A 27,207-nucleotide genomic window follows, 5' to 3' on the forward strand; every position below is an offset into this window, starting at 1 on the left:
GTTTGTTAATGAGCACTGGACTGGATTTACACTGGACAAATACTACATAGACACGAATTGCTATGCAATAAATCTGCTACTGCCTCGATTCAATTAAAGCATTTTTTTATAAAAATGTAAAAATGTTGGAAATATGTAGAGCGCATTTGAAAGATTGTGAACTAAACAAGTTACATATTACTTTGTATTTTTTTTTTTTTTTTGCTCAACAACCGTTGTCGGTTATGGCCTGCCTGTACCACTTGTGGGCTTGGCTTTCAGTGATTTTTAGATTACCTCCCATAGCAGGATAGTCAGTCCTACGAATGGAGGCACGGTCTATTTGGGGCTTGAACACCCATGACGGGCATGCTATTAAGTCGTACGAGTTGACGACTGTTCCACGAGACCGGCTGACTTAAGCAGTCTAAATGCAGACGAGACTAGGCTAAATAGCAGTAATTTTAAAACGACAAATAAGATTAACACAATATGTGCTGGATAATTTTTTTAATGTCGATTTTACTTCTATTATTGAATATCAATTGAATATTTCAGTTTTCATGTTTTCCATCCGGGTTTTACTTACCAAAACATCACACTTTTGAGAGTTTTTGAGAAATTGCATTAACCGAATGCTTACATTTTAATTTATTTGCATTTTATTTTTGCAATCACTAAACTTACACAACTATTTATATTCCACACCCACTACATTCAACAGATCAATCATCAAATCTACAACCCACTTACACACGACATATGTAGATATATACACATATATACGATACTCCTTGAACTGACAGCAATTGGCAGGGTAAACTTTCGCCAACCACACATTTAAACCTCATACAATCATACAACACTTTTCCTCCTTGCAATAAATTTATATAAAACGAATAGTTTTTCAAATATGTATTAACGTTGAATATAGCATTTTTTTATTGTAGCAATTGTACTGTGGGGGAATTGCTTAATGTATAGTTCCTAATACCAGCAAAAAAGATACCAGCAAAAAAAAAGGTTTCAGTGTGACATGCTAAAAATAAGACCATACTCTCGAGAATGGCATAATTTACGAGAACACAATGGAACGAATAATTCAATTATTGCATAGTAATGGTTTGCATCATCATTCCGTTAATTCATTTTAGTTTCATACACTGTAATAATGTTGCCGCTGCATTGTATATGCTTTAGTTCGAGACCATTATTGTCATTGAGCCTGTTGGTTGCAATTCAATTTTCACTACAAAAACCCGGTTTTCACTAGTGCGTAATGCATTGAAACAATAAACTAATTTTGTTTGATATTTTGCAAAGTTCTTAATCTAATATTTTTTACTTTTATATGATGCATAACATAAGTTTAAAATGTATTAAATTGTCAATCTTTTTACGCTTAAGTTGTCTGTTCTTGAGTTCAAGTTGTCAAGTCCTAGGAACTTCACCTTAACAACATGCCGCCGTGGGTCCAAATCAATAATAGACCCGTCCCCTCGTAGCAAGGACTGGTTATCCGGCTGCGTGGTACTGAAAAGGTCTCAAAAGCATGTATAGGCCAGAATGTCCGCGAAGGACGTTATGCCAAATTGTAGAAGAACACAACTCAAGGCATACAAAGTTGTTTAAAATGTTAACACTATACGGACCGTGCCATAAGATACCTGTAGTATACACTAATCAGCGATCGGCGGCAAAGTACGGCTCGCGAGCCTCATGCTGCTCTTTGATATAGAGATGGCGGATCTTAACCCGGCGGAAGTATATTTCATAGAATTTTCACACATGTTTGCTCTTGGTTTTACATTTTGGCTAGTGACGATCTCTACGAACATTTTTGTATAATTTGGCTCTTTCAGTGGCAAAGTTTACCGACCACTGCACTAATCCAATAAGAAAAATAATAAATGAGTTACGGAACAACAAAGTTACGGAGCTATACAACTTCTTCCAAAATCTTCATATTTACTGAAGATGAATAGGTGTTTCACGAACGATAAAGCTAAAAAAGAAAATTATATCCGTTCGTTTCACGCCATGATCTCATAAAAATGATTGTTGTTTGTTTTTGGAATTGCAGAGCCGCATTGAAACAAACAGCTGGGCGCATATGTCGCAACATAAACAAAACAAATAACGGAATCTATGTTGAGAAAGTGTGAAAAATGGTCAAATGAGTGCTTCAGAAACAGTATCTTACATCTATTCTGGAAACTGGAAAAATGAAAATGTATTGAAGTTAAAAAAAGGTGTAAAAATTCCATCCGCAATTCCCAAACGATTCCATGAGTGGGTGCAAACTATCAATGATGCTGCGTGCAAAGCAAGCTGATTGAACTCGAGCCAAAGCGAAGAAAAGAATACGCCAAAGTGGTAAGGTGGGGAGACAGACATTAGTAACATCAAGGTACTATGCGCTACCAATTTATACGATAGTATATTTCATATCCAAAAACACATAACAAAAGCAACGCTTCTACACATTGAAGAATAAGTTTTTGTTTTACTGGACATGTAGTTTGAGTATGATTTTTTATTAAATCTAATACACTCGATTGTAAAATTACACTAGCAGTGATGCTAAAACTGCGCACTTACTGTACTCTAATCGCACTCTCACTATCGTAATGCGGCAAGCAGCTACCGCATGCGCGCAGCTATCTCGCCAAACTGCTACACCGTTGCTGCTGCGGTTCATTAGGATGGAGGACGACAGTTGCTTCGCGACCAGCTCGGAAACCTGGCACTGAGTTTGCTTTGCGCGTTCGTTCGTTCAATTAAAAAGAAACAACAGTAAGATTAAAGTTATCCTTCGAAGAAACCTATCGCTGGTAGTCACGTGTGCATTAGATTGTCCTAACTGAACCTTGTGCTTATCGTTCATTCCGTGAGGAAGTCAATGACTCGTAACCAAAGTGAAGTTAATTATGCAAGTGATAGGATAGGCCGGGTAAAAACTAATAAACATCACGCCAGGCGTCATCACAACTCACCTACATATTTCATCATTCACGGTCACTTGCTAACGAAAGGATAGAATGCGACGTCGTGCGCAACTCGTGAAAATAGCAGCATCGTGCGTCGTCGGATGTATGGTTCGAACTGAGAAAAAAATTAGCGTAATAAACAGCGTGTTAGGCCATCGCACAAAGCTGACCATTGAATGTTTCAATGTACCGGAACAAAATTGATTGCGGACGTAACATTTTTGTGATTCTACCTGTTTCATTTCGTTCGTTCAATATTATCTTGAATTGCACCGTACTACACGCGATACGAATATAATCAAAGTGCTTATCGATTACACTTCAGACGTTAAGGGATAGATGTCGAGTTGCTACAAAGTATTGATAAGCAGAGTTTCTTTTATAACTTTTCTGAATGTTTACACAGCTTATGCATTAAAGTTTCTCGTCTCAATTGATCGTAGCCGACTTTTTAACAACATGTACTGCATTTTTTATGATTGGTTTTGCAATCAATCCAACTGTTCTCTACCAATCATAAATAGAAACCACAAACCGTGTCTACCAACCTTATCAGCTACCCAAAGCAAATTAATAAAAACTTCAAACAAATCACCTTCGTGGTCTCTAGCCGTATCTCTCGACTTGTCCCTTCACCCTGTCAAGCAGAGACTCAAATCATATCAGGCTTGTGGTACTAAACGAGTTTGCAGCTCGGTGGCTGGATAATTGTGCGGCACACGTGCAACAACAATAACAACGACCAACGACAACACGAATCGTGCAACGCTGATCGCATAGAAACGTTATGTCTATCTAAATTGCCTGCCGTCCACCATTTATTAATTTTGATACATTCTTACCAAACATTCCAAAACATAAAAACATTAAATGAAATGCAAACAACACGGAAAAAATTACAATCATATGCAAAACTGAATTATACATCATTTAACTTTGCGACGGCAATAACTCATGATAGCAGTATTTTTGCCACTCAAACAGGCCGTTTACTGTCTTTGTATCCATTTCGCCACTCATGTAAATTTATTTTAGTCCACCATCGCCAACGATCCGCGATTATTTGAAATAAAAAAAGCAATCTAATCACGACTTGATCAGTACCGCCACTGTCGCATGTGATCGTTTTAACAGTTTTGGATGCGGTCGCGTTAATGGCATTGAACAGAGGTATTCCCTACCAGTTATGTGCATGAAATTGACGCTCGTCAAAAATCAAAACTTGGCAGTGAAGTCTTACCGCCACTCATACTCGCGATCAGATAAGGAAGCGCTGGATGGCGATCGACGATTTGAAATAGTGTGTTTAAATATCAGTGCGATGCTGCAAAATGACGCGCCAGAAACGTGCCAAAATAACCAGACCCTACTCCCATCACGCTCAAAACAGCAAGGGGTAGTTCAGCAAAACTAAGGCGATCTTCGAAGAGGGGGCGCGTAATCAATTCAAATAAGATCTTCCACTACTGAGCGAAAGCGAGAGCTCGATGGGAGTGATGCAAAGTGAGCATGGTACGAATAATTTAACGCGCTCAACCGACTTCGGACGGTGCAGCACAGATCACAAGATTTCGTTGAAGTGTCCGCTCTGAGCATCATTCGCTGATGAAAGACGAATATCGCCGCCGAGTGTTGTGTAGTTGTAGTGGTGATAATTTAGCGTATTTCTGCAGCAATTGCGTTGAGGTGGTGGAACATTCAAAGCATAAGTTAACCTCGCTCGTGAATTACTTTTAGCACTGGTGGTATAAAAAATAAAAAGAATGTAACACACTCAAACAGCTGAGCAAAAATGGCAAGCTGATAATGGTTTACGACTACCCGAATCCATGTTTATCGCGTGCAGCGGAAATGTTTATGATAAAACAGTGTGTCAGTGTGAGTTCCACATGTTGCGGCCTTCAGAGCCGCTACTAATGCGGTGGTGGTATAAAAAATGCTAGTGACGTTTGCTACGGTCTCAGACAGTCAGTGAAGGAAATACGCTCTCGTCTACTGTTTACGTTTTTATTTGCATTTGTGTTCCATTACGTCTGTTTATTTACATGTTGATAGAAACTAAGAGCCGGTGTTTTTAAAAACCGTGTAGCTTGAAACCGCTCACCGTATAGCAATGACTCTCGCCAATGATGTTGTGCAGCTTTTGTGCAATAGTCATATTGCTTTTACTTTAAATAATTTTCAAAGTAATGCAACCATTCAACACCTTTTTTCTATTTAAAAACGACAGAACGACTTTGCTCATACGGAACATAACGGAATAACTACTCATAAACTTACTAATACACTGCCATTTATTACAACAACACAATATATGAAAAAATACTAAAACCGCATCTTCCGTGTGCGTCCCATAATTTCCCTATTTCATTTACATTTTATTTCTGGATCTATTTTTGGTCACCTACTCTTTCGTCGCGCGTCATAAGTAATCGAGTGCAAAACCGTGGTTTCTCCACGGTCCGAGCGACGATGGAAGACTGGGATGTTGGAAGAAAAATGGGTTTTAGAATAAATCTAAACCATAATGGTGGTCTAGCGGAAATTTCATGGTCTATAGACATAATCCATTGGCCGTTCACCGTTTGGATATTTTTGGCCGCTAGAAAGGGCTCAACGGCCTCCTTCAGTTCCGTCATTTGCCGCGATTAGCCGGAAGAACGGATGACACTCAACCACAGATCTTCACCATGGTTCAAGATGGTTTCAGAAACTTTGAGAGCACATTTCTTATAAGTAAATATGTCGATACTTACGCTTTGCTATCATATGATCTTGTACATTTTTTAGCGAATATCAAACCAAACCAATAAAACTCATTTTATTTATTTATTTATTTATTTTTTATTTATTTATTATTTTTTTAAATTAATTACTCGGCCACGTTTGGTTACAGCAATAGTGCTTACTGGCTAAAGTTTAAAATTATTCGGGAGTAAGAAAAGGCCGGAAGAGGAAGGATGGAGATTAAGATTATGGTAAAAAGGAGGAGATTTAATAACGAATATCAAACCAAATCAATTGAACTCAATGGATGGCAAATTCCAAAAGCAGTATTTGTTAGGAGCAATAGGAGATAATTATTTTATTTTATCTACCAAATTCAATTAGCAGATGATGAGTGTTGTAACAGTCTTTAAACTGTTGAAATAGAATAGTGTTCAATGTTGCTGAATTGTGACTGAGTGACCAACTTCAATTTAAGAATCAAGCGATGATATACGAACTAAACATGCCTACAGCAATGACGTTTGAAAGATATTCCAGAACAATGCAAGAACGAATCGAGGATGATATCCTTTCTGGTAAGTTTTCTTTTGAGTATGTTGTGTATGTTGTGTAATTAAACTCATAACATGATGAAATAAATGCATTTGCATTTGTTGTGTCTCCACTTTGTTCACGGTGAAAAATAAGGTCAGCGGGGAATCACAAGGGAATGTATTTCATTCATTATTTCAAAATGTTTTACAGCTTAAATAGATGGGAATTTGAATCTTCTTTATTTTGGTGAACAATAAGCCATATTCTGATAAATATTTAATAAAACATAGCAAAAAAAACACTTCACGTTCACGTTCACTTTCACGCAAGGTGTACATCGACCAAAAGATATGATTTATAGCTAACTATAAATTCTTTCCAATCTTATTCACTCTACATTTATATTGTTAGAAACTGGCGCTATAAACAAACAATATTATACAGAAAAATTTGCTACATTAGCACTCATGGTGCACCAAAACATTTTTTTTCTTTACTCTTATTATATGTTCTCCCACATGTTTTTTTCCCTTTTAATTCTAATAATTCGCCCCGAAACATCGCCGGATCTGATAATCCGTTAAAGCCTTATAGCACTTTCCAAAACATATACCAATAACAATCACATAATATGATCTTATTTTTTAATGAACAAGCTAATCTAAATTACGTTCTCAAACAACTTACAAGTAGGCCATTTTGGACCTAGATTCATCAATTGGCTTATAAATAAAGTTATTACCTTAATGAACAAAACGATCAGTAGGAAGGTGAAGCAAGGTTACTTTCCGTGTTTTAACCTCACCTTAAAACTTGATTCTCTTTCGTCTATACCGCAAGAAAGTTGATTATGTCACGCGCACTTTGGATGCAAGACGAGCAAAATGGATGCAACAATGGCAATTTAGATATACCCTTGTAGTTAGTGGTTGCTGGAAGTAGGATGCCAAGCGGAGAAATGACAAAGTTTTTCCCTCTCATGCTATGAATGCAACGATACTAGATTAAGCGTTCTCTTAAGCGCACCTTCGACGGAATTGATTCAATTTATGAAGCCACCATCGTGGTGTTGTTTAAAGAGCTGTACTAAACTAGAAGAAAATGGCTGGCTTCGTGATACAACAATGAAAAAAGCATTCCATTTACATTCTGTAGCCGGGTACAATATGAATACCAGTTTGAAGCTGTAAATATCGCTAAAGGGTTGCGTCGGTAGTAGTCATATTTGCATAGATAATACTAATTATCCACCGACTACTGATTATGGTGGATGGCTACAGAGCTACACATACCGCACACAAAGTTTTCATAATGTAAGCTCTAGAGCGTGGATACGTTTATTCGTATTCTGGAGAAGAAAAAATGTTTCAAACATGTGGTTCAAAAGCAATACACATACATTATTTGCAACCAAAAATACTATTATCTGCAGTATTTGGAAAATGTCATTTTTGACACAACCCGTTCCAATTTCAATAAACTCTTATTTTCTATATTTTCAGTAATAACAAATTGATAGTGCAGTAAACAACTATTTTAAATAGTTCACATTTTTTTAAAGACTTTCATATGTTTTTGGGTAAATACCATTCAACAGTGTTTGTGAATGGAAACGTATCAAAGTCAGCAAGACCATGACCCTGGCCTTGTACACCAGCGACCTTAAAGTGACCTCATCGCAGTGGTTGTGCTAAGGATTCGCTGACAGCGCTGTCAAATGCTGATCCAAAGGCATTTCGACTGTAGCTGATGTTAAACAACACAAGTTTGTTTATCCTTTCGTACAATACAAATCAATGTGGTTTTAGGGAAAAAGATTGAAAGAATTAACAAAAAAAAAAACAAACCCGAACTGCCCCAAGCACGTGTTGCTTGCGAAGTGCGCTTTTGTACATTATTTTAACTCACCGTGGGTCGCGTTCTCGCTGCGGAACGAACTGCGCAGGCGAGTAGTTTCGTAAAATACGAAGCCCTTCCAACCATCCCCATGTGAAGCCCGTTCTGCAACCGTTAAACCCACCCAACCACTCACAAAAACCAGCGTGCAACAGTTCCTCGGCAATGTCTGGTTCTCCATTCGGGTTTACGAACCTGTTTGCGGTGCCACATGTACTGTGCATCTATAAAAATTGTGCCCTTCGTACTGGGATCCGCTCAGTAGGTCGTTGAATGTGGTGTTAGACGGTCTTTCGGTGTGCTTTACACTCGTATTCGGCTACCGGAAGTGTTTCGAACTTGCCATTCGAGGGTAGGAACGCAACGATGAGTCAAACAACCGTTCCTTGTCCGTAACAGGCAAAGGGCTTTAAATGAGTTTTGTAATTGGACCAGTACGTTCGTTCAGCTCGAGTGCACAGTGCAGCAGTGCTGTTGACAGCTAGGTTACAAATTGACGCGCTCGATGGTAGAGGCGAGTGTGCACCCAGTCGTAGATGCAGTATCATATCGCAAAATCCACCACTTTAAACGGTTCTTATTTCTCGTGAGATTTCTCAGTTTGTGTTCTCCAGAACTCCCGACGTACCATGGGTTTGTAGCGACTAGAATAGAATTCCATCCTAAACTGCGTCTCTCTCAACGCATTGGCCGTGCCAACAATGACTGACATGTTTTCAAGTTGACTGCTTCATTCAAACAGGATATTTATAGCTTTCAGTTCTATTGTGCAAACACTTGTGCCATTATGTTGAATCAAGGGTAGATTTTGAGTTCGAGAAAACAAATAAATTTATATTCTGCACGTACCAATCAGCATTGTGCCCTTCGGTTACACAAAATATAAAAGTGACATAAAGTGACAAATTTTTAAACATCGATAAGAGAGTCTGCTTAACATAAGTGAATGTGTTGTGCTTGGTGTTGAAAGCAACGCAAATAAAAATAGGAGCAATATTGATTTGTTACTAGTCGAACCTGTCTATGGATTGGAATAATTTGAGCCACGATGGTACTACAAGTGAATGATTGCCGTTCGATTACAGTGCTACGGAAGATTGTGTTGATAGGATAATTGTTGCAAGGGCTAACAATTACGTCCTGCGAGTTAAATGATAATAGCACTAATCAAACGATTCGTAAACGTGAGTGAATCTGCAAGTACAACTGCATAATTGCTTCGACCATTCAGGCATGACACTCTTCATTTTAAAGGAATGATTGGTTTTTGTGCTCTACCAATTATACCCACGACGGTATCAATTATTTGTTATGCAAGGATCAATATGTCTATCATTTTAGCTTGTTTTTACAGTTAACAGTTTCCTATTTGTTCATTTAATACATACATAAATATTGTGAATAGTAAAATACTCTCCAAAACCATATTTGGTCATATTTGTCAGAATTAATTATGTGAAGTGTAACGTTGTACTAGAAAATTTCTAGTCTAAAAGAGAAACATTATTAAGAGAGCAAAATTCAAAATGTGTTTTGCTTAATGAATTAGTGATAAGATTATTTCCAATGCAAAATGGGGCATCAATGTTCTGTTTCTTGGTGTTTCATATTAACCATATGTAGGATTATGTAGGAGTGTAGAAAACAGTGAAAAAAGTTGAGTAGTTGTGAAGAAATCGGTGAAAAAAGTGTTATTATTGTGAAGAAATCAGTGCACTATGTATACAGTCATTCTACTATACATCGCTTCATGTGCATTTCGTGGATAAAAGATTAAGCTGCAGAGCGTGTGATTCTTTCATTCAATACTTACCTAAGTGGTTCAATCAGGAAGTGTGCAATGGATAAATTAGAAATAGAACCGAACGAGGATGACGATGATGATAAAGCAGAGGACGTTATTACAGGTTAATAAGCTTTTTAACGCATACTGTAAATTGAATGATATTTAATAAATAAGCTATTTCTGTTTTATAATTTTTTGTTTATAATATGTCATGAGTGTAAGACAATTATTAAAGATAGTTATATGTTTTTTATAAAAAAATGAAGAAAATATTTCGCCTATAAAAGATTTTAAAACAGATTCCTTACATTATTTCAAGGCCGTGGCGTGTCAAAAGTGGCTGTACAGGATATGCTTCATTTCAAAAGGTCCAATTTACATCTAATTATGCGTTCAATTTACCAACGCACTAAAAAGCGAAAGGCAATTACCAGATGTCGCAATCTATCTGCCTTTCTCCGGAAAATTTTCGTTCCCCATTTCATAATGACATTAATGGCCGAAAGCGATGCCAAAAATATGAATTCACACAAGATCATGGCCATGGCAATGCTTCTTAAAAATTTGTCCCAAATCTAAAGATATCTTTTCTCTGTGATTTGGAGGGTTCACATTTCCACAATTAATCATATACTTACACTTCAGGGACACAATTACCATTACACATTAACATGTGAAAAAAATGAAACGGATGTTAGTATTATAACGAATGATGTAAGCTCTGAACTGTTTTTATGTCTGTTTCGGAGTTCATATGCGTTTACGTGTGCATTTCATCGAATATTAGTATTGCGCAATTACTATGTTTTAAGAATCCACTGATAGTTAAATAGTATATTTGTAATGGACGGATACGTATTATGTAGATACGTATTAATATTCAGTATCTAAATATTGTACATGTTTAAGAGTTTTTCATGATACATACAGTGAACACACTCATTCTACGAGATAATGAATGGTATGCTTTAATGTTTCATTTATTAAACGAATTTAACGTTATGGCTAGCTGGCGCTAGTTTCGTATCTAGTTTTCACAAACAAAGTTTTCCTAAATATAAGGCTATGAAATCGTCGGTATGTGAAGAATCGTATCAAAACATATTTAATCAACAGGACCGTTTTCAACAAAAGATAATCTTCAAAATTTATTTTTAAAAATTCAGTCGCAAGGGTCCAATAAAGCCGTACAAACGCTAAACACCGTATTCTTTTTTAACAACAGATACACACATTACTTGGTTCGTATTTATATTAACAAAATAATCAATTTTATACATCACAATGAATCTTACTCTGTATCGATCAATCTGGCCTCCAACGTATTCATTTCAATCATCCTATTTTTATTAGTCAAACAATACATAGCTGTTCATTCATTCACTGCAGTTTCCTAATGCACTCTAACTAATAAGTTAACACAAACTTTTTTAAAGAAAATATATTGCCATACATACCCTTTCATTGCAGTACTAACAATAAATGAAACTATATCAGACGTTGAACGTTGCTGTCAAATATATTTTAAACATGGTGTTATTGCTATTAATATATATTGCTGTCTATCAGCGAATAATCTTAGAAACTAAACCCCAAAAATATGATGGTGTCTATAAGTAAATGTACTGGCTCCAGCATGGTTGGACATTATCCGATTCCCATCCGTTCTCACCATTCTCGCATATACTATGTTCGATAGGTTGTTGTTGTGTAGAATTATAGAGGTTTTGGACGTCATGGGTCTCTTTCACCTCTTTGTTCAATAGGTGTTTTGTCTTCTGTTCTTCGTGTTCTAGATGAACCTTCTTAAAATCAAGAGATTTAAAATTTAAAATGAAGAGCCACAAATTGTAACCAAACCAAACTTTCATGGACGATGGCATGAGAAGCTAATGGAAGCGATTGACGCACAGCATAAGTAGGAATCTAACTTCACAGACATATACAACCAGGCCAATAAATCGATGTTTGTTTTGTTTGTTCTTAAATCTTTGAATATGCACCTTCATAACACTATATGTTTGCAAGATGCTTAGAATGTTAGAATGCTGAAAGAACCTAATATGTTGTGTGGAGTAAACCAGCAAACATATAGAAATAAAGAAATCGCTTTAAAAACCTAATGTTATAAAACCTAAAATGTTATAAAAACTAATGACTTAATCATTCTATAATAGCATTCTACAGTAGCACCCATGACGGGCATGTTGTTAAGTTGTACGAGTTGACAACTGTACCAGCCCAATCTTCTAAAAATTTTAAAATTGGTCTACTGTAATATTTATGCTGCTAATCCCCAAAGTATATCCTTTCATAAGTTATATGAAGTCAGCAGAAGAACATTGACCGTAATAAAATAATCCCTAAGTTTCCTTTTTTACAGGCCTCTGTTAATGCCTTCAACCTCCGGCATGACAAAATGTCTATCCATGCAAATATGTTTTCCACTTAAAACATGCTAAAGATAGTTGTTGACTGAGTTTTATTTGCATATTGTTTACGATGCCCAAACATGAGTCGGTGCATATTATGCACCTGAGATTTAAGACTAGGTAACAATTTCGGAATGGCTCAGAAAGCATCAAACTTGCAGACCGTTTTACTTGTGCTGGTCTTAGAAAAAAATGCATCGTTAATGTTTGCTTTTCAACAAGAACACAGATTCTCTTATTACAATTTAAATATCATGATGTGAACAGTGTAAGGCGAATATTTAAAGTCGTGGTATATTTGAGGTTTGCAATGCTAGACAGTAACTGTACTAGTACAAATAATACACTCTTATCAAACCGATATCAGTAATAAATAAGTATTTAATCCCTTGAAGAAGTTGGTTTAAGTCCCGTTTTTAAATAACACTAGAACTTAAGCAATGCATCTAATCCGGAGAGTTTATCCTGAATAAAAAAGCTAAAGCGAAATATTCAAAAGAATAATCGAGTGAATCGCGGGAAAATATATTTGCACACTACCGATAAGAATTGTAATGTTTATATGAGAAAAATACGACATTTCGAAATGAAATAAATAAATAAATAAATAAATAAATAGGACCAGAAGAGCGAATCAAAAGAAGAATGATTTCGATTTACAAAACAAACCTAGCTATATTTAAATCGTAAAAAAAAACTAGTAAAACTATTGCTAAGTTAAGATAGTTTTCATCTTTGCCAATGAAATAATGAAAGTTTGCCAAAAATAAAGCGGTGCTGTCAATTTTCATCAAATTTGTTGTTCATCATCATCATGTCACAGCCTGTCATGATTTAAATTACATAAATCATTCAAATTGATCTTCAATTCTAATTATTAAACCGAAACTCATCCTAAAAACCAAGCCAAGCAATAACGAGGTTTCTTGAGAGCTGATTCGGAAATAAACCTCAACAAATATTGATGTTGCTCTCGACATCAAGAACCATGAGCACTTCAACAAAAACAGCGTGTCAGTTATCAAAAATTCTCGATATCAACAAAAACTTTTGCGCGCAAAAATACTTCTACGTACTTTTTCAACTTTCTTACAATTTCGTTGATATTCTTATCGGTAAACAAATCATTTACGCGATGCCTATTTTAGTTTTATGAAAACACCTATTCATTCATCTATGACGTAAATCAATTTAATTATTTAAGGCAAGCAACATGATCTAGACTCTTGACTCTAGATACACTAATACTCTTTACAATAAAATTAAATAATTTAGTTTTCCACTACACTAGAATCACTAATGCTCTTTAAAATTAAAATTAAATAAATTAGTTTTTCATGTTTGACATATTACGTGATCTTTAATGAAGTATTTTAAAAAATAGGACAATCGTTGTTAAAGTTATGTTATGTATGACAAATGTTGTGAGTGATCTAAAATTTGTTCCAGATAGTAGTTTATAATACATTACAGGGCTTTTCTAGCCAGCTCAACATCATAAGCAAACAATTCAATCCCGTAAAATACATTTCTACAATAACAATAGAAGCTCGAATGATCTGTCATTGCTTGCTTTGTGTACATTCAACAAGCATTTCACAATGTTGTATTGGGATTTTACGGATTGGAAATGAAGCTTATAGTGTTGAACTGTCTAAAGAAATCCTGTAAGTTATTTATGATAATCAAATTCAAATTAATTCTCTGGTCTTTTCTGGTATGGTCTGACATAACTGGCTAAATAAACTTCTTTTTTTTTAATCTCAACATTTAGATTTCTAAAATGTTATTAACAAACTCGTTATTCATTATCCTTGCGCAATACCACCAAACAACGACATTCAAAAAATAAATAAAAATTTTTTTTATAAAAACATACAAAAAAATAAAAACAAATAAAAAAGCACATTTTATAAAATGGAATCTTCTTCTTCTTTGGCACAATAACCGCTGTCGGTCAAGGCCTGCCTGTACCCACTAGTGAAGTGAGATTGGCTTTCAGTGACTTTTTATTACCATAGCAGGATAGTCAGTCCTACGTATGGGGGCACGGTCTATTCGGGACTTGAACCCATGACGGGCATGTTGTTAAGTCGTACGAGTTGACGACTGTACCACCAAACCGGCCCTATAAAATAATAATAAAATGGAATCATTTCTTTCAAATTCAATGCAATATTTTCTCATTTTTTGGTAGGTTTGGCCATAGTACAAAAAAACAGGCATATTACAACATTGTTTATGGTCATAAAATCTGCAACAACTGTTTAATTTGAAAAAAAAAGACTAATTTACACGACTATATTCCTTTATATAAATTATTTATCATACAAATTCCAAAGATCTAACATGATGCAAAATTGGCAACTGAAGTAATCAGATTTCACGGTATAGTTCATAATGTGCAGTGCTAAACACTCCATTTTCATTAATCAACATCTCCAATACTCATATCTAACAAAATAAGAATTAAATTATTATATTTTATGATTATTTGTTTTATCAAATGCTTTCAAATTATTATGTGCACATACCATAACAAAACTTACATACTTACATACCTACATACTTATATACATACCATAACTTACAACTTACATCATAACTTTGGGTTTTTTTTGAGATTTCCATAAAAGTGCGGAAAATATAAATAAAATCAATGAATGTTTGATATGCTCAAAATACCACTTTAAATGGGGTTGGTCCCGTGGTACAATCGTTAACACCATGTCCGCCAAGGGTTCACACCTCATATATACTGTCCATAACAAGGACTGACTATCCGGTTGCCTGGTACCGTGCAGAACATTACGCCAAGTTGAAGAAGAAAACTATTTCACATCTGTGTGTATTTTTGAAATCTTTTAAAGCCATTATTACATAACTTATAACGAAAAAGCAGATTTAACACCGTAATTTCAAGTGACCGCTAATTTAAGTGATTTAACATTTTTGTTTTTCTAAGGCACATCGTGCTTATAAAACCTATTACATAGATGTAAACTCATTTTGAACAGCGTTTAAAATTTAGTTTTGGTCGCTCTCATTATAACAAAACAAACTATTGGTTATAACATTTTGATTTTTTTATAAAATGTGTAATGAAACATACCACTACAAACTTCTTCTTCTTCTTTAGCACAATAACCGCTGTCGGTCAAGGCCTGGCTGTACCCACTAATGAAGTGAGCCTTGCTTTCAGTGACTTATTGTTACCATAGCAGAAGAGTCAGTCCTACGTATGGGGGCACGGTCTATTCGGGACTTGAACCCATGACGGGCATGTTATTCGTACGACGTATAAACTATAGAATAGTAAATACAAAATATCGTCGAGGAGATGATTGACGAACATTGAACACTTAAATATACCATAATCGACCTTTCAATATGACCTGATGCTGTCTTCAAATCATCGAATTTATTTTTTCTTAATTATTCATAAAAGTGTCAAGTAGACATTCTCTGCAAGCTTAGAACAGGATATTTGTCATTGCAATTTTCTGAAGGTCATTAGGTTTCAATCATGAGTAAAATCCAATCGTTTGATTGACCATGACGTATAAGGCAATATATCCCATCGAACATTCAGTATTTCATTCCTTGCATTGTCACTTTCACTTTGCTACTTCAATAGGCAATTTCGTTTCGAATACTGAAGCAGGAACCGGTCTGAATAACATTTTCAGATGGCAATTTCGACCCCTCACTCTATATTTTCGAACTTTGACCAAACCAACCATCAGACCGATCAACAGCAAGTTTCATCTCGTACTGTGAACGCCTCGCTACCGTTATTCCTCTTGTTGAACTCATTTCCTAGAATGATAGATTTAAATTGAAATTCTCATTACATCCGTTCTTCTCACCCCTACAGAAAATTCTCATCTAGATGACCTCTACACAAGATATCGGCAACGACTGCGAAGATCGTTGTTCATCACTGGCTTGGGAATATCGATACTCTCCTGCATCACGTCAATCGTCCTATGTGCGCTTCATGATACGGTAAGGTGCTACTTTCAGCTTCTTTTCATGGCGTCACAACGTTTTATCGGTGTGTTTCTTGATGTGGTCCTATTATACTGTTTGCACTCTTTCCAAAACGTTTCCTCTTCCTATGAGTTAAACTGAATGTAACCTCCTACTTCTCTCCTCAATATCTGACAATCATGATCAACTATTTCCTTTAATTTATCGTACACTTCCCTTCCGAACGAATCTTCTTGAAGAAGTCGATTGTTAAGAATATTCTATTTCTCTTTATCTATCTTTCTCTTTCTCTTTCTTCCACTGTTTGTTTCTACCTACTTTTTGTTGTTTTCTGTATTTCTCATGTGCTACCACATGCATGAACTATGTGTGTAATCCTACGCGTCCATGTACCATAACTGTGCGCTTATGTTTCATCGTCATTGAATAACGCAACACATGACAACTGAATCACTATTCACCAATCTAAACACCATACACCTACACAAACCATATGGAAAAAGAAAAATCGAGATCCAAATTGAAAACAGTTGATTTATAGATTCTGGCCGATGTAGCGCTGCTGGCTGGTGCCTCCACAGTGCTATGTGGAATCCTGGTGGCTTTACAATTCCCGGCAGTGATGAACTCGCCCCTGGCTGCTCTTTCCTTCGCAATTCTGACCACTGGAACGATTGGTGCCATATCAACGTTCGTCGGTACACAGCTCGCGCCTTTGCCACTGTTTGCATTAATACTTGTAAGTATACAATTATATGTTGCAAATGATATGTTGGTGCTTATTATTCATACTTTTTAAATTCCTTAATATATTCTTATTATCTGATTTTCATTTATGAGACTAGTTTATAACAATTGATAGTTTAATTATTCAAACTTTCTTTTTGTTTTTTTTTTTAAATTCAAATATTACATGCAAAATTACTATTGCAAGTTTCTTTCCTAGCATTAAATTATTGGCTCATTATTTGCAATCAGCACAAAAGCTCTTTTATCTAACGCTTAAAAAATAATGATAGTTTTATATAACTTTGACTACAAACTTCTTCAAACATGACATGCATGACATAATTGTTCAACCCTTTTTTAACGCTATCACTGAGCACACCTTTTCCCTCACGTGCCTGTTACAACACGAGGCAAATAATGATGAAAATGTGAATAAGATCATGCCATAGCGATGCACGGAATAACAGCGACTAATTAGTCGCCGTTGAAACACGGCACATGTAAAAACGTTCAACAAGCTAACAGTAGAGCTCTTACTCGCTCTCTCTACATCATACAGCCCGAGCTTCAACAACTATGGTTCTTTGTCTTTCAACTAATATGCAACACTTACTCATTACAAATAGTTTCTTCTTACTCCGCAAACACAGTTCTCTACGCCCGTAGAATTTCATCTGTCATTTGCATACCTTATTCCAATTCGTGTCACAAAGTGCTGCACACTCTGCCTGACAGTACGGCTCCCTCTAACCGCAGCATGTGGCCATGACAAGAGGGTAACACACACAGCAGGACGTTAATTCTACACTACATTCAGTGTATATCTTCAAGCTCTGCATGAATTCTTTTTGAAACAAACAAAAATGAAATTTTCACCAGGGTTGTGCCTGGCTGACATCAACCAAGAAGGGTTAGCAGCAATTCTGCTCGCCGCAGGTTTCCTATCTTTAAACCCCTACTTTAAAACAGCAAAAACAACATGCCGGATTTTTCACAAAGTTTTTGGTGTTTCTTTTTCAAACTCAAGGGTGTCCACACGATGCTACCAATATCTTGGCCGGTATCAGTGGTGCTGGCTGTGTTGCTTTGCATCGTCCACATTGGATATCGCATTCTATCGCAAGTCCACGACTTTCCACCCACATTCTTCCCTCAGCTGCTCGCGGAAACTGTCTTCCTAGCGTCAGCTTCCGTTTCCAGTCTCTACTACCGTATAATGTCCGATGCGGCCCACATCGACGCAGTTGACGGTACGAGAACGGGGATTGAGCAACGAGTGAAGCTGGAATGCGAACGGGAACAGCAAGAGCAGCTCCTGCTGAGCGTCATACCGGCCTACATTGCGGCGGAGGTGAAGCGCAGCATAATGCTGAAGATGGCTGACGCCTGCCAGCGAGCCGGCGGACAAACTCAGACGAGATTCCACGAAATGCACGTGCAGCGACATAACAACGTGTCCATTCTCTATGCCGACATCGTCAACTTTACTCCACTGTCTGAGCAGCTGACAGCATCCGATCTGGTTAAGACACTAAATGAGTTATTCGGACGGTTTGATCAGATCGCTCAAGTAAGTATGTGTAGATTAGCACATTTTCAATTAAATATGGTAGTCTTTTCTGCAAATATTCACCACTACAGGCGCAGTCGCTCCAAACGGATGCACGCTCTTTACTATGCGATGTGAGAATGTTTTATTCCATGAGAATTGAGTAATTTTTTTTCGTTTTTTTATTTAAGGAAAACCAATGTCTCAGGATAAAGATTCTTGGCGATTGTTACTATTGCGTTTCCGGATTGCCAGTATCACGACCCCATCATGCTGCTAACTGTGTCAATATGGGACTTCAAATGATAGACGCCATCAGGTCAGTCGGCATATTTTTTGACGCATATTTCAAATATTATTCTCTACCTGTCCAACTCCAATATTATAAAATTCGATACAGTGATTTATTAGCCCATCTCTTATTGCTTCAGCTTTGATTTTTTTAATTGTGTACCTTGCTCGATTTCATATTATATACATATTATTATACAAGTGCGAAATAAAACAACACCTATATGATTTCCTTTACATTGCCAGTTACGTAATTCGATAGTAACTATGCAAAAACAATTGGCATACCAATTCTGATGAAGCGTATACACAGGATTAGCTTCTCCCTCAGGTAGACTAGAACCTAAGAAAAGGCTTAAAAAATCGATACAGTGTCATTCACTCACCGTGCACTTGTGCCATTTCCACCTCATCGCAATCACACTAACAAGACCAAATTGAATTATAGCGTACGTCTAAACCATCAATCCTTCACAAAATCATATTTTCTATACTGCTCCGGTTGCAGATTCGTACGGGAGGCAACCGGCTTCAATGTGGACATGCGGATCGGCATTCACACTGGCAACGTGCTGTGCGGTGTGCTGGGATTGCGGAAATGGCAGTTCGACGTTTGGAGTGATGACGTGACCCTGGCAAACCATATGGAAAGCGGTGGAGTTGCAGGGTAAGAGCATAATCGTTAGCCGTTTTTACCGTTCTAGCCGCTCCCATTGCGCTCGTCGCCAGCTTTTCCTGGACAACTTATATCCCGATGTTTTGCTGTGTTCCGCCCCGGGAAAGGATTCCTTACTCCTAACCCATTATTAACTTTGTTTTTCTTTCATTTCCCCAACACTGTACCGGTTTTGACTTAAAACACACACACAAAATACTATCTGCGTCGCTCCAGCCGGGTACACATCACAAAGGCAACGCTGGATTACCTAGGCGACATGTTCGAGGTTGAACCGGGCGGGGGTGCGTCCAGAGAGTCCTACTTGGCGGATCATAAAATTGAAACATATCTTATCGTACCACCGAAGGTAAGGAACCTTTCCGATGTTTCAGCTTTATACAGACATTACAAAGGATACAGAGTTTTTTCCCTCGATTCTAAGATTAAGTGGTTGCTAGACTGGTCCCTTGAAGTCTTTATAAACTGACTGCAATGTTTTGCATTATTTTTTATTATTTACATTTTACTATGTACTAGCTGAACTTCTTCTTCTTTGGCACAACTACCGTTATCGGTCAAGGCATGCCTTGTACCCACTAGTGAAGCGAGCTTTAGCTTTCAGTGACTTATTGTTACCATAACAGGATAGTCTTCTTCTTCTATTTGACGTAACGTCCTACGCGGACATGCCGGCCTATACAGGCTTTCGAGACTTAATTCATTACTACGTAGCCGAATAGTCTATCCTTGCTACGGTGGGGCGGTTCATTCGGGGCTTGAACCCATGACGGACATGTTATTAAGTCGTACGAGTTGACGACTGTACCACCAGACCCGGCCCGTACTAGATGAACACATTAAATATAGATGTTGCTGCGAAGAAAGATCTTTGCATAGATGAGCCACAAAGAGCCATCTACACGAAATATAAAACAAATGTACATTTATCATATTCATTAAACAGTAGTTTAAATTAAACACTCGTAAATAAAAGAATATATTAAGAGCGATTCTTTTCTCAATAATCAAACAATTCTGAAAGCCCAATTAAATCGTGCTTATTCGTACCTTTCTTAATTGTTAAACAAAATCCAGCCAATCTTAGCGCACCCGATTCGCAACCCGAGCACATAGACTTACAATGTAAATAAGAACCCTTGTGATCCCTCTTTCCATCTCATCAGGTTGACCGCTTCGTTGAAGCGAGAAATAGAACCTTAACCCTGGGATTACGGAGAGCGGCACATAAATTCTACCTTTGTGTCGCTACCCCCGAAAGCGCTCATGGATGTTTGAACGATTGGCGAGTGGCTAATGAAATGAAATTTTCTGTTCTCTTCCCGGTTTTTCAACGGATCATGAACCTTGCCACAGAAACCTCCAACCGATTTGGGTAAACCAGCCACCGCCAACTCGCACACACCAACTTCCAACATCGGCACCCCGTCCCCAACAACCATGGTTCAAATAACCGAGCCCGACCAGGAGCACCTGCTTCCGGTCTTGGAGCCACCGAAGACACCGAAAACGCCACGAACCCCTAAAACCCCGGATGACGTTCGGCGCTCGCACGCTTCCATCTCCCCTATCACTATTCCCGAGGAGCAGGAGCAACTGCTGCCACCATCTCCGGCCAATATTGCATCCGGTGGGCATGGGCTGTTGCCACCGCCATCTCCAAACTCCAAGCAAACTGTGCAAATTAACCCGCCCACCATTAACGAGGAGACGGTGGATAACGATGGTACAGCTAACGAGGCCGGCGAAGCGGATGAGGGAGAATCGAGGAAGAAATCCTGCCTGACGCTTCCCGTCGAACCAATTACCACCAACGGACACCTTCCGGAGCGTGTCGGAAGTCGCAAGCTCTCCGTACAAGGTACGCCGCAGATACCAGCAGCATTCTTCTGCTCTATCCTTTATTCTTTCACGCTTTCTCGTTATTATTGTGTAAGACATATCGAATAGTTGATACGATGAAAATTGCTGTAAAGGCAAGTTATGGTTCGATTCCATTTTAGAAAATGAATTGCATAATCTGACGATCCGGTTTTGCAGCATAAATCAGTAGAATATGCATACTGAGAGCCATCATAGCAAAACATATATTTGACTATCCAGAACTACCAATGGAAATGCTTTGTGTTCGTGCCTTTCTTTACTTTCAAATTGGAAACAGAATTAATTCCATCGGTAAGGGATTTGCTTAAATACAAGACGTCGATGTTCCCTACAGTAAGGGAAAAATTATCTTGAAATCAAGCCCGGAACAGGACAATTATAAACTAAATTGAATTTAGGAAAATTCTTCCTGGAATAACATTGCAACGGGAACATGATACCTCGTTTAGATTTTGTTTTTTTTTTTTCATTCTTCATTCGTTTTAATTCAAAGGACTGTTTAAGGACTTAATCTCGTTCAACCACTTTTCGAATACTACCGTATAATTTTCGCTACTTTTCGGCTTTCGACAGGATTGATTGCATTTGCTGAACGACGAAAATCGTCGAGTTCCATTTTCGGCGATATGCGCAAAATGTCGATTTCCAACATCGATTGTCTCCGGTCGCCCATGGTAGCCACACCAGGAGGGCCTTTGCTACGCACTCGCCCTTCATCAAAGATGACTAAGTACGTGGAGTGCTGGGGCGCTGACAAACCGTTCGCAAACATCACCGACTCCAAAATGGCTAAGAACATTGGCTTGGCGGTAGGTGTGAAGATGCATATACTTTCTCCTCTGGTTGCAATGACTGACTGATACCGCTCCATTCCAGAGCATCGCGATGATCGAGTCGAATCTGTTACCGGAGGATGGGTATTGTGGTGAATGCAAGTGCTGGGGACCACCGAAGGAACTCCAACCCGTCACTATGTGGTACCGGAATACAGCTCGAGAGACGCTTTTTCGTGCACAGCCTGAGCCAACGTTTCGCTTTGATCTCATCTGCTCTTTCATTCTTTTCCTGACGATAGGACTGATACAAATCATAGTATTTAAAAGGTAGAAAACACGTATTTACGGCAATTTAGCTTCATAGATGTAATCGAATTGATTGTTTTATTTCATTGTTGCTCCATAATATCCCAACGGTTTACATTCACAGCAATGTAGTCGTTATTGGTTCACTCAGCGCAACAGCTGTAGCGTTAGGATTGTTTTTATACTTAAGTAACTACCAGATGTCGAACCTTTCGCCGCCGGGAAACAACGGCCCAGGACAGGTCATAGCTGCCAGCCGTGGTCTTCGTTTAGCAATATTCCTTATTACCACAGCACTCATTGCAAGCTGTGCCATTTTCAGTGTGGTAAGTCGAAAACTGCGCCTGAAGCTCGTAAGCGGAACAAAATACCTTGCTCATCGTGTTTTTTTCTTACTAACCCATATTTCATTCATTCCATGCCAGATAAACTTTGACGATTTAGTTATAGCCGACATTCATTTCGTGAACAACACCACCGAGGATATCATGTACGACGATGAGTTTGCTCCTGTTGCTCCCGTCTACCTCTACATGTGCGCTATCAGCCTGGCAGCAGTCTCCGCTTTCCTGAAAGCGGGCTTTCTTGTCAAAGGAATGCTGATGGCAATATTCGTCGCTATCCAGTCTTCTGTCTTATGGACAAGCTCTCTGTTTGAGGCTTACGGGACGTTGGGCAATTCGTAAGTTTTTTGCGAAAATACAACAAGACATTACTACTTTTGTTTTATTATAGCAAACGCAATAAATTAGAATTTTTTATCAAATAACTTTGCACTAAGAAATAAGAAATTACAGGTACAATATAAACAGGCTAAATTTGTTAGGCCTATTCCAAAAGCAAAACAATTTCATGGGTTGATTAAAAAATTATCCCATAGCAAATATGAATAACAATATAAAATAGAAAGTTTACTAAAAATATTTCGACATCAGAATGGTTCAAATATGTAATCTTTGGTAGATAAATAATCCCACCTCCCAGAACATGCTAAATTCAATGAGATTCTTACGCTTTTTTCTTAGGTGGCCTTTAGGATTTCAAGGCTTGCTATTCCTATTACTGATAAGTGCTGTGTTGCATACACTCGATCGCCAAGGTGAATATGCCGCTCGAACCGACTTCCTGTGGAAAGCCAAGCTAAAGGTGGAGCAAGAAGAGGTCGAAACTATGCGAGGAATCAATAAGGTAACTATTTACTAGCAGCGGGAGTCATAAAAACTATAAATTAATCGCGTTCCTGTGGCTGCTGCATTTATTCGCCCGGGACGTGCCACATGCAACCTGAATCGTTTGCTCATTTCCCACCACTTTTTTTCTGGACAACCAACCGCAACGTTTGCTTCTCACCGTATTCCGATTCTTGACTGCTCTTCCCACAAACCAACAACGCACGATTTCTGCCCTGTTCTACTTGCTTGCCGGTATGCTCAACCTGTTTCGGTTGAGTAGATTTTATTGGAAAACATATTGCCCGCGCACGTCGCCCAGCACTTTCTCAAGAAGGAACGTGCCGTGCAGGAGCTTTATCACGAGAGTTACTCGTCTGTTGCGGTCATGTTTGCTTCGATTCCGAACTACAAGGAGTTCTACGACGAAACGGATGTGAACAAGCAGGGGCTTGAGTGCTTACGGTTACTGAACGAGATTATCTGCGACTTTGACAAGCTTCTGCTCAAGCCTAAGTTCAGCGGTATCGAGAAGATAAAAACCATCGGAAGTACCTACATGATTGCATCCGGACTACGCCCCGGCAAGGAAGAGGGTGCCACGGTAAGCTCCCTATCTATAATACATTCTACTGTTTCCCACCCACGTTTAAAGGTGCTATTACCAACGTACTAGGATCACGAAACTGTACTATATTGTTGTTACCAATTCGATTTGTACTGTGAATGCATGCTTGTTTTAATACCGCATGAGCTATAAATAGCAATAAGCAAACATATTTTTTGCATGAATTTTATTTCTTTACCTCAACATATAAAAAAATCCCTATGAAAAGTGCTTCCAAGTGCACATGTAAAATTTAAAAACAGGCGCTAGTTGATGATATTTTCTCAAGAATTGATGATGCACTAGAACCGTATGCATTAAGACCATCCCATAACAACCCAACTCAACATATACCAATATGGATTCATATTGAGTCCTAATTGAGAATGGTTTCTATCTATAGCTAGGGACATAAAGGTAAAGGGCTTCCGAAGTTTGCTTGATTCATCAACCAACAACCGCCACAACCACCAACCGCAGCGCTATGGGCCAATATGCAGATTGGTTTATTTGTTAGGGTCGCCGCTCTCTGCACATTTCTTTTCATTACTGGAACGTGTGCAAAACGACGCCCAAGGAATTTTCTTAAGTTAATTGGAAATTATTATCCATCGCATGCAAATCGACCCGGCAAAATGGCTGCCACGTTTTAAGCATAAAACTTTTTCATTACCTAGAATCAATGTTTGCGCTGTCTGTTTTATGTGGCAGTTTTTATTTCTACGAAACCCAATTTACTGCTTCCTATTTTATGTAATGTGCTTGCCAAATTAACTAACCAAAACTATATCTAAAGAATTTGTTCATGGTTGTATAGTATACCAAATTTTAAAGAAAATGTGTTTTGTTTTGTTTTTTAACCACCACAACAAGCGTTATCGTTAACAGTCACAAATTGTTTGAATTGTTTTCACTTATGTATACTAACTCACTTGTTTCCCATTTCATGATTGTGCATTTGTTTCCACGTCCAACCCGGTAGAAAAATAATGAGCTGGTACGTATCACCACCAACTGCTGGAATGGTAGACCTTGTTAGACTTTTGATTTTAACCACCTCCACCTGGATGTTAGTAAACGGTTGAAACATCTAAATGACGTTAGGGAGGCACATCACTTACACCCAACTCACCTTTACTCCCTAATGGAACTGATCGAAGTGTTTCCCAAGTATTCCCTGCTGTTTGCTTCCGGTGGACGGTGACGTTATTATACCATCAATTTTTATACGTCCAGCAACATCATGACCTATCGTTATTTTCGCCATTTTCTCTGCATTATAAGCGCTCTTTTAGAGCAGCTTTTCAATTTCATTATTTTCACCATCCGTCTATCATTATCTATTCCCTCTCTTCGCACTGGAAACAATGATCTTCCGGTGTGGCCAATACAACGATGAACTCCCGCCCGCCCGTTTAGGATGAAAAACGTACCGAGGAACACAATGTAGTCGTGCTAGTGGAGTTTGCCATTGCTCTCATGACGGCATTGGATCAAATAAATCGTGAATCGTTCCAAAGATTCCGGTTGCGGATCGGCCTCAACCATGGTCCGGTGATAGCCGGTGTCATAGGAGCCCAAAAGCCACAATACGACATCTGGAGCAACACAGTTAACGTGGCGTCCCGTATGGACTCATGTGGAGTGATGGGACGAGTACAGGTAATATAACGTTATGTGCTAACTTTTCCGTTCAAGTGCATGTGGAAAGAGTTCAATGGACATTCTAACGAAAGATAAGGTTTACCATTTATTGTTGTTTGTTTAGTGAGGTATTGTTTTCTAAACAGGAGTGTATTCATTCTATAAAAAGATGTAAAGAAACAAATGTTTTTATTCTCAAGCTTTAAATTATTTACCATATAAGTGCAAACATCTATTTAGACTTTTTAATCATTATTATACTTTTTTTATAGATTTATTTTTTCCTATAATTTCATAAAAGTATATTTATTATTAGTTTTTCTGAATTTATTTCAATCATGTTTTGCTCTTTGCAGAATCAATCTTATTATGAAACAAATAAAGATTTACCGCTGCGGTATATCTTAGCTTGCTTCAATTTCATAATATCTTTCATTTGTTTTTAAAATCCACAGGTTACAGAAAACACGGCCAAAGTCCTTATGGCAGCAGGTTATTCGTGCGATTGTCGTGGACCTATTCATGTCAAAGGCAAAGGAATTCTGACGACTTACTTTGTTAAAACACCATTTGATGAACGTATTTAGGCGTAGTTTAAATAACATGTGCCAAAAGACAGTGTTGTAGTTACATGGAAAAACGTACACCAAAGACATACACAAAACGTCGTAATCAGTATTACGAAACAAACGATGCGATTTTAGAATAGAATTGAGCATAGAAACATAAACTTCAGCTTCTGCGTAATCTGCTACGTTTGGTCATTTACGTACCTTATGAAGGTATTAAACAACCATAATGGTTAACTCGATATGTGGCAAAATAGTTCTTTAGCTTTGGTGTAAACTTTGCACTGCAGTTTTGCAATCATTTATTACAATAGAATGTATACCTTCCATAGTTTCTCCTTCGACAAAGCACTCGAAAAAGACTTGTGTCAATTGAAACATTGATTCCATTGCAAACCATACACAGTTTCGATTCTATTTTCTTCTCTGCATTGTTTCATCACTACCATAAATATATCATCACGGAAATACATTTCTAGAGCTTTTTTATTATTTTGAAGAAATTTTGAGATGAAATTACTGTATACATAATCAACCTATGCTTTGATTACATTGTACCTAAAGCCAAATAAATTTAACCTTTACAAAAGTCAGATGTTGTTCTGTGAAATAGCAAGCGTATTTCATTTACTTTGTTTACTCCACCAATAAGTGCCTTGTACTGAAA

At 37.7% G+C, this 27,207-nt stretch overlaps 1 protein-coding gene across 11 annotated transcripts; it reads left to right on the forward strand.

The window, feature by feature from the left end:
• Nucleotides 1-2,673: 2,673 nt before the first annotated feature.
• LOC121599449 (adenylate cyclase type 2-like) lies at nt 2,674-27,133 on the forward strand. 11 transcript variants are annotated; one of them, XM_041927268.1, is made up of 18 exons: nt 2,674-2,775; nt 9,753-10,036; nt 16,225-16,355; nt 16,882-17,079; nt 18,097-18,639; nt 18,810-18,937; nt 19,418-19,576; nt 19,802-19,934; nt 20,942-21,446; nt 22,043-22,278; nt 22,346-22,572; nt 22,676-22,877; nt 22,977-23,233; nt 23,577-23,739; nt 24,004-24,324; nt 25,310-25,324; nt 25,747-25,989; nt 26,427-27,133. In XM_041927268.1, exons 2-18 carry the CDS (start codon nt 9,970-9,972, stop codon nt 26,556-26,558), a joined length of 3,660 nt encoding a protein of 1,219 aa, XP_041783202.1. In that variant the 5' UTR covers nt 2,674-2,775; nt 9,753-9,969; the 3' UTR covers nt 26,559-27,133. The 11 variants fall into 11 exon arrangements, with proteins under 11 accessions (XP_041783202.1, XP_041783194.1, XP_041783193.1 ...); XM_041927260.1 differs by lacking the exon at nt 9,753-10,036 and adding an exon at nt 6,084-6,274 and having other exon boundaries at nt 2,691-2,775; XM_041927259.1 differs by lacking the exon at nt 9,753-10,036 and adding an exon at nt 6,081-6,274 and having other exon boundaries at nt 2,695-2,775.
• Nucleotides 27,134-27,207: the final 74 nt, after the last annotated feature.

Source organism: Anopheles merus, chromosome 3L, assembly GCF_017562075.2.
Source record: "Anopheles merus strain MAF chromosome 3L, AmerM5.1, whole genome shotgun sequence".
Taxonomy (NCBI): domain Eukaryota; kingdom Metazoa; phylum Arthropoda; class Insecta; order Diptera; family Culicidae; genus Anopheles; species Anopheles merus.

What these genes read in the sequence shown, in the direction of transcription:
- LOC121599449 (XM_041927260.1), top strand. Translation starts at nt 6,184, where the DNA reads ATGATATACGAACTAAACATGCCTACAGCAATGACGTTTGAAAGATAT. An exon ending in GGTTTGATCAGATCGCTCAA is followed by an intron (nt 18,640 to 18,809) that starts GTAAGTATGTGT and finishes TTTTTATTTAAG; the next exon opens with GAAAACCAATGTCTCAGGAT. An exon ending in ATCTTATCGTACCACCGAAG is followed by an intron (nt 19,935 to 20,941) that starts GTAAGGAACCTT and finishes ACCTTGCCACAG; the next exon opens with AAACCTCCAACCGATTTGGG.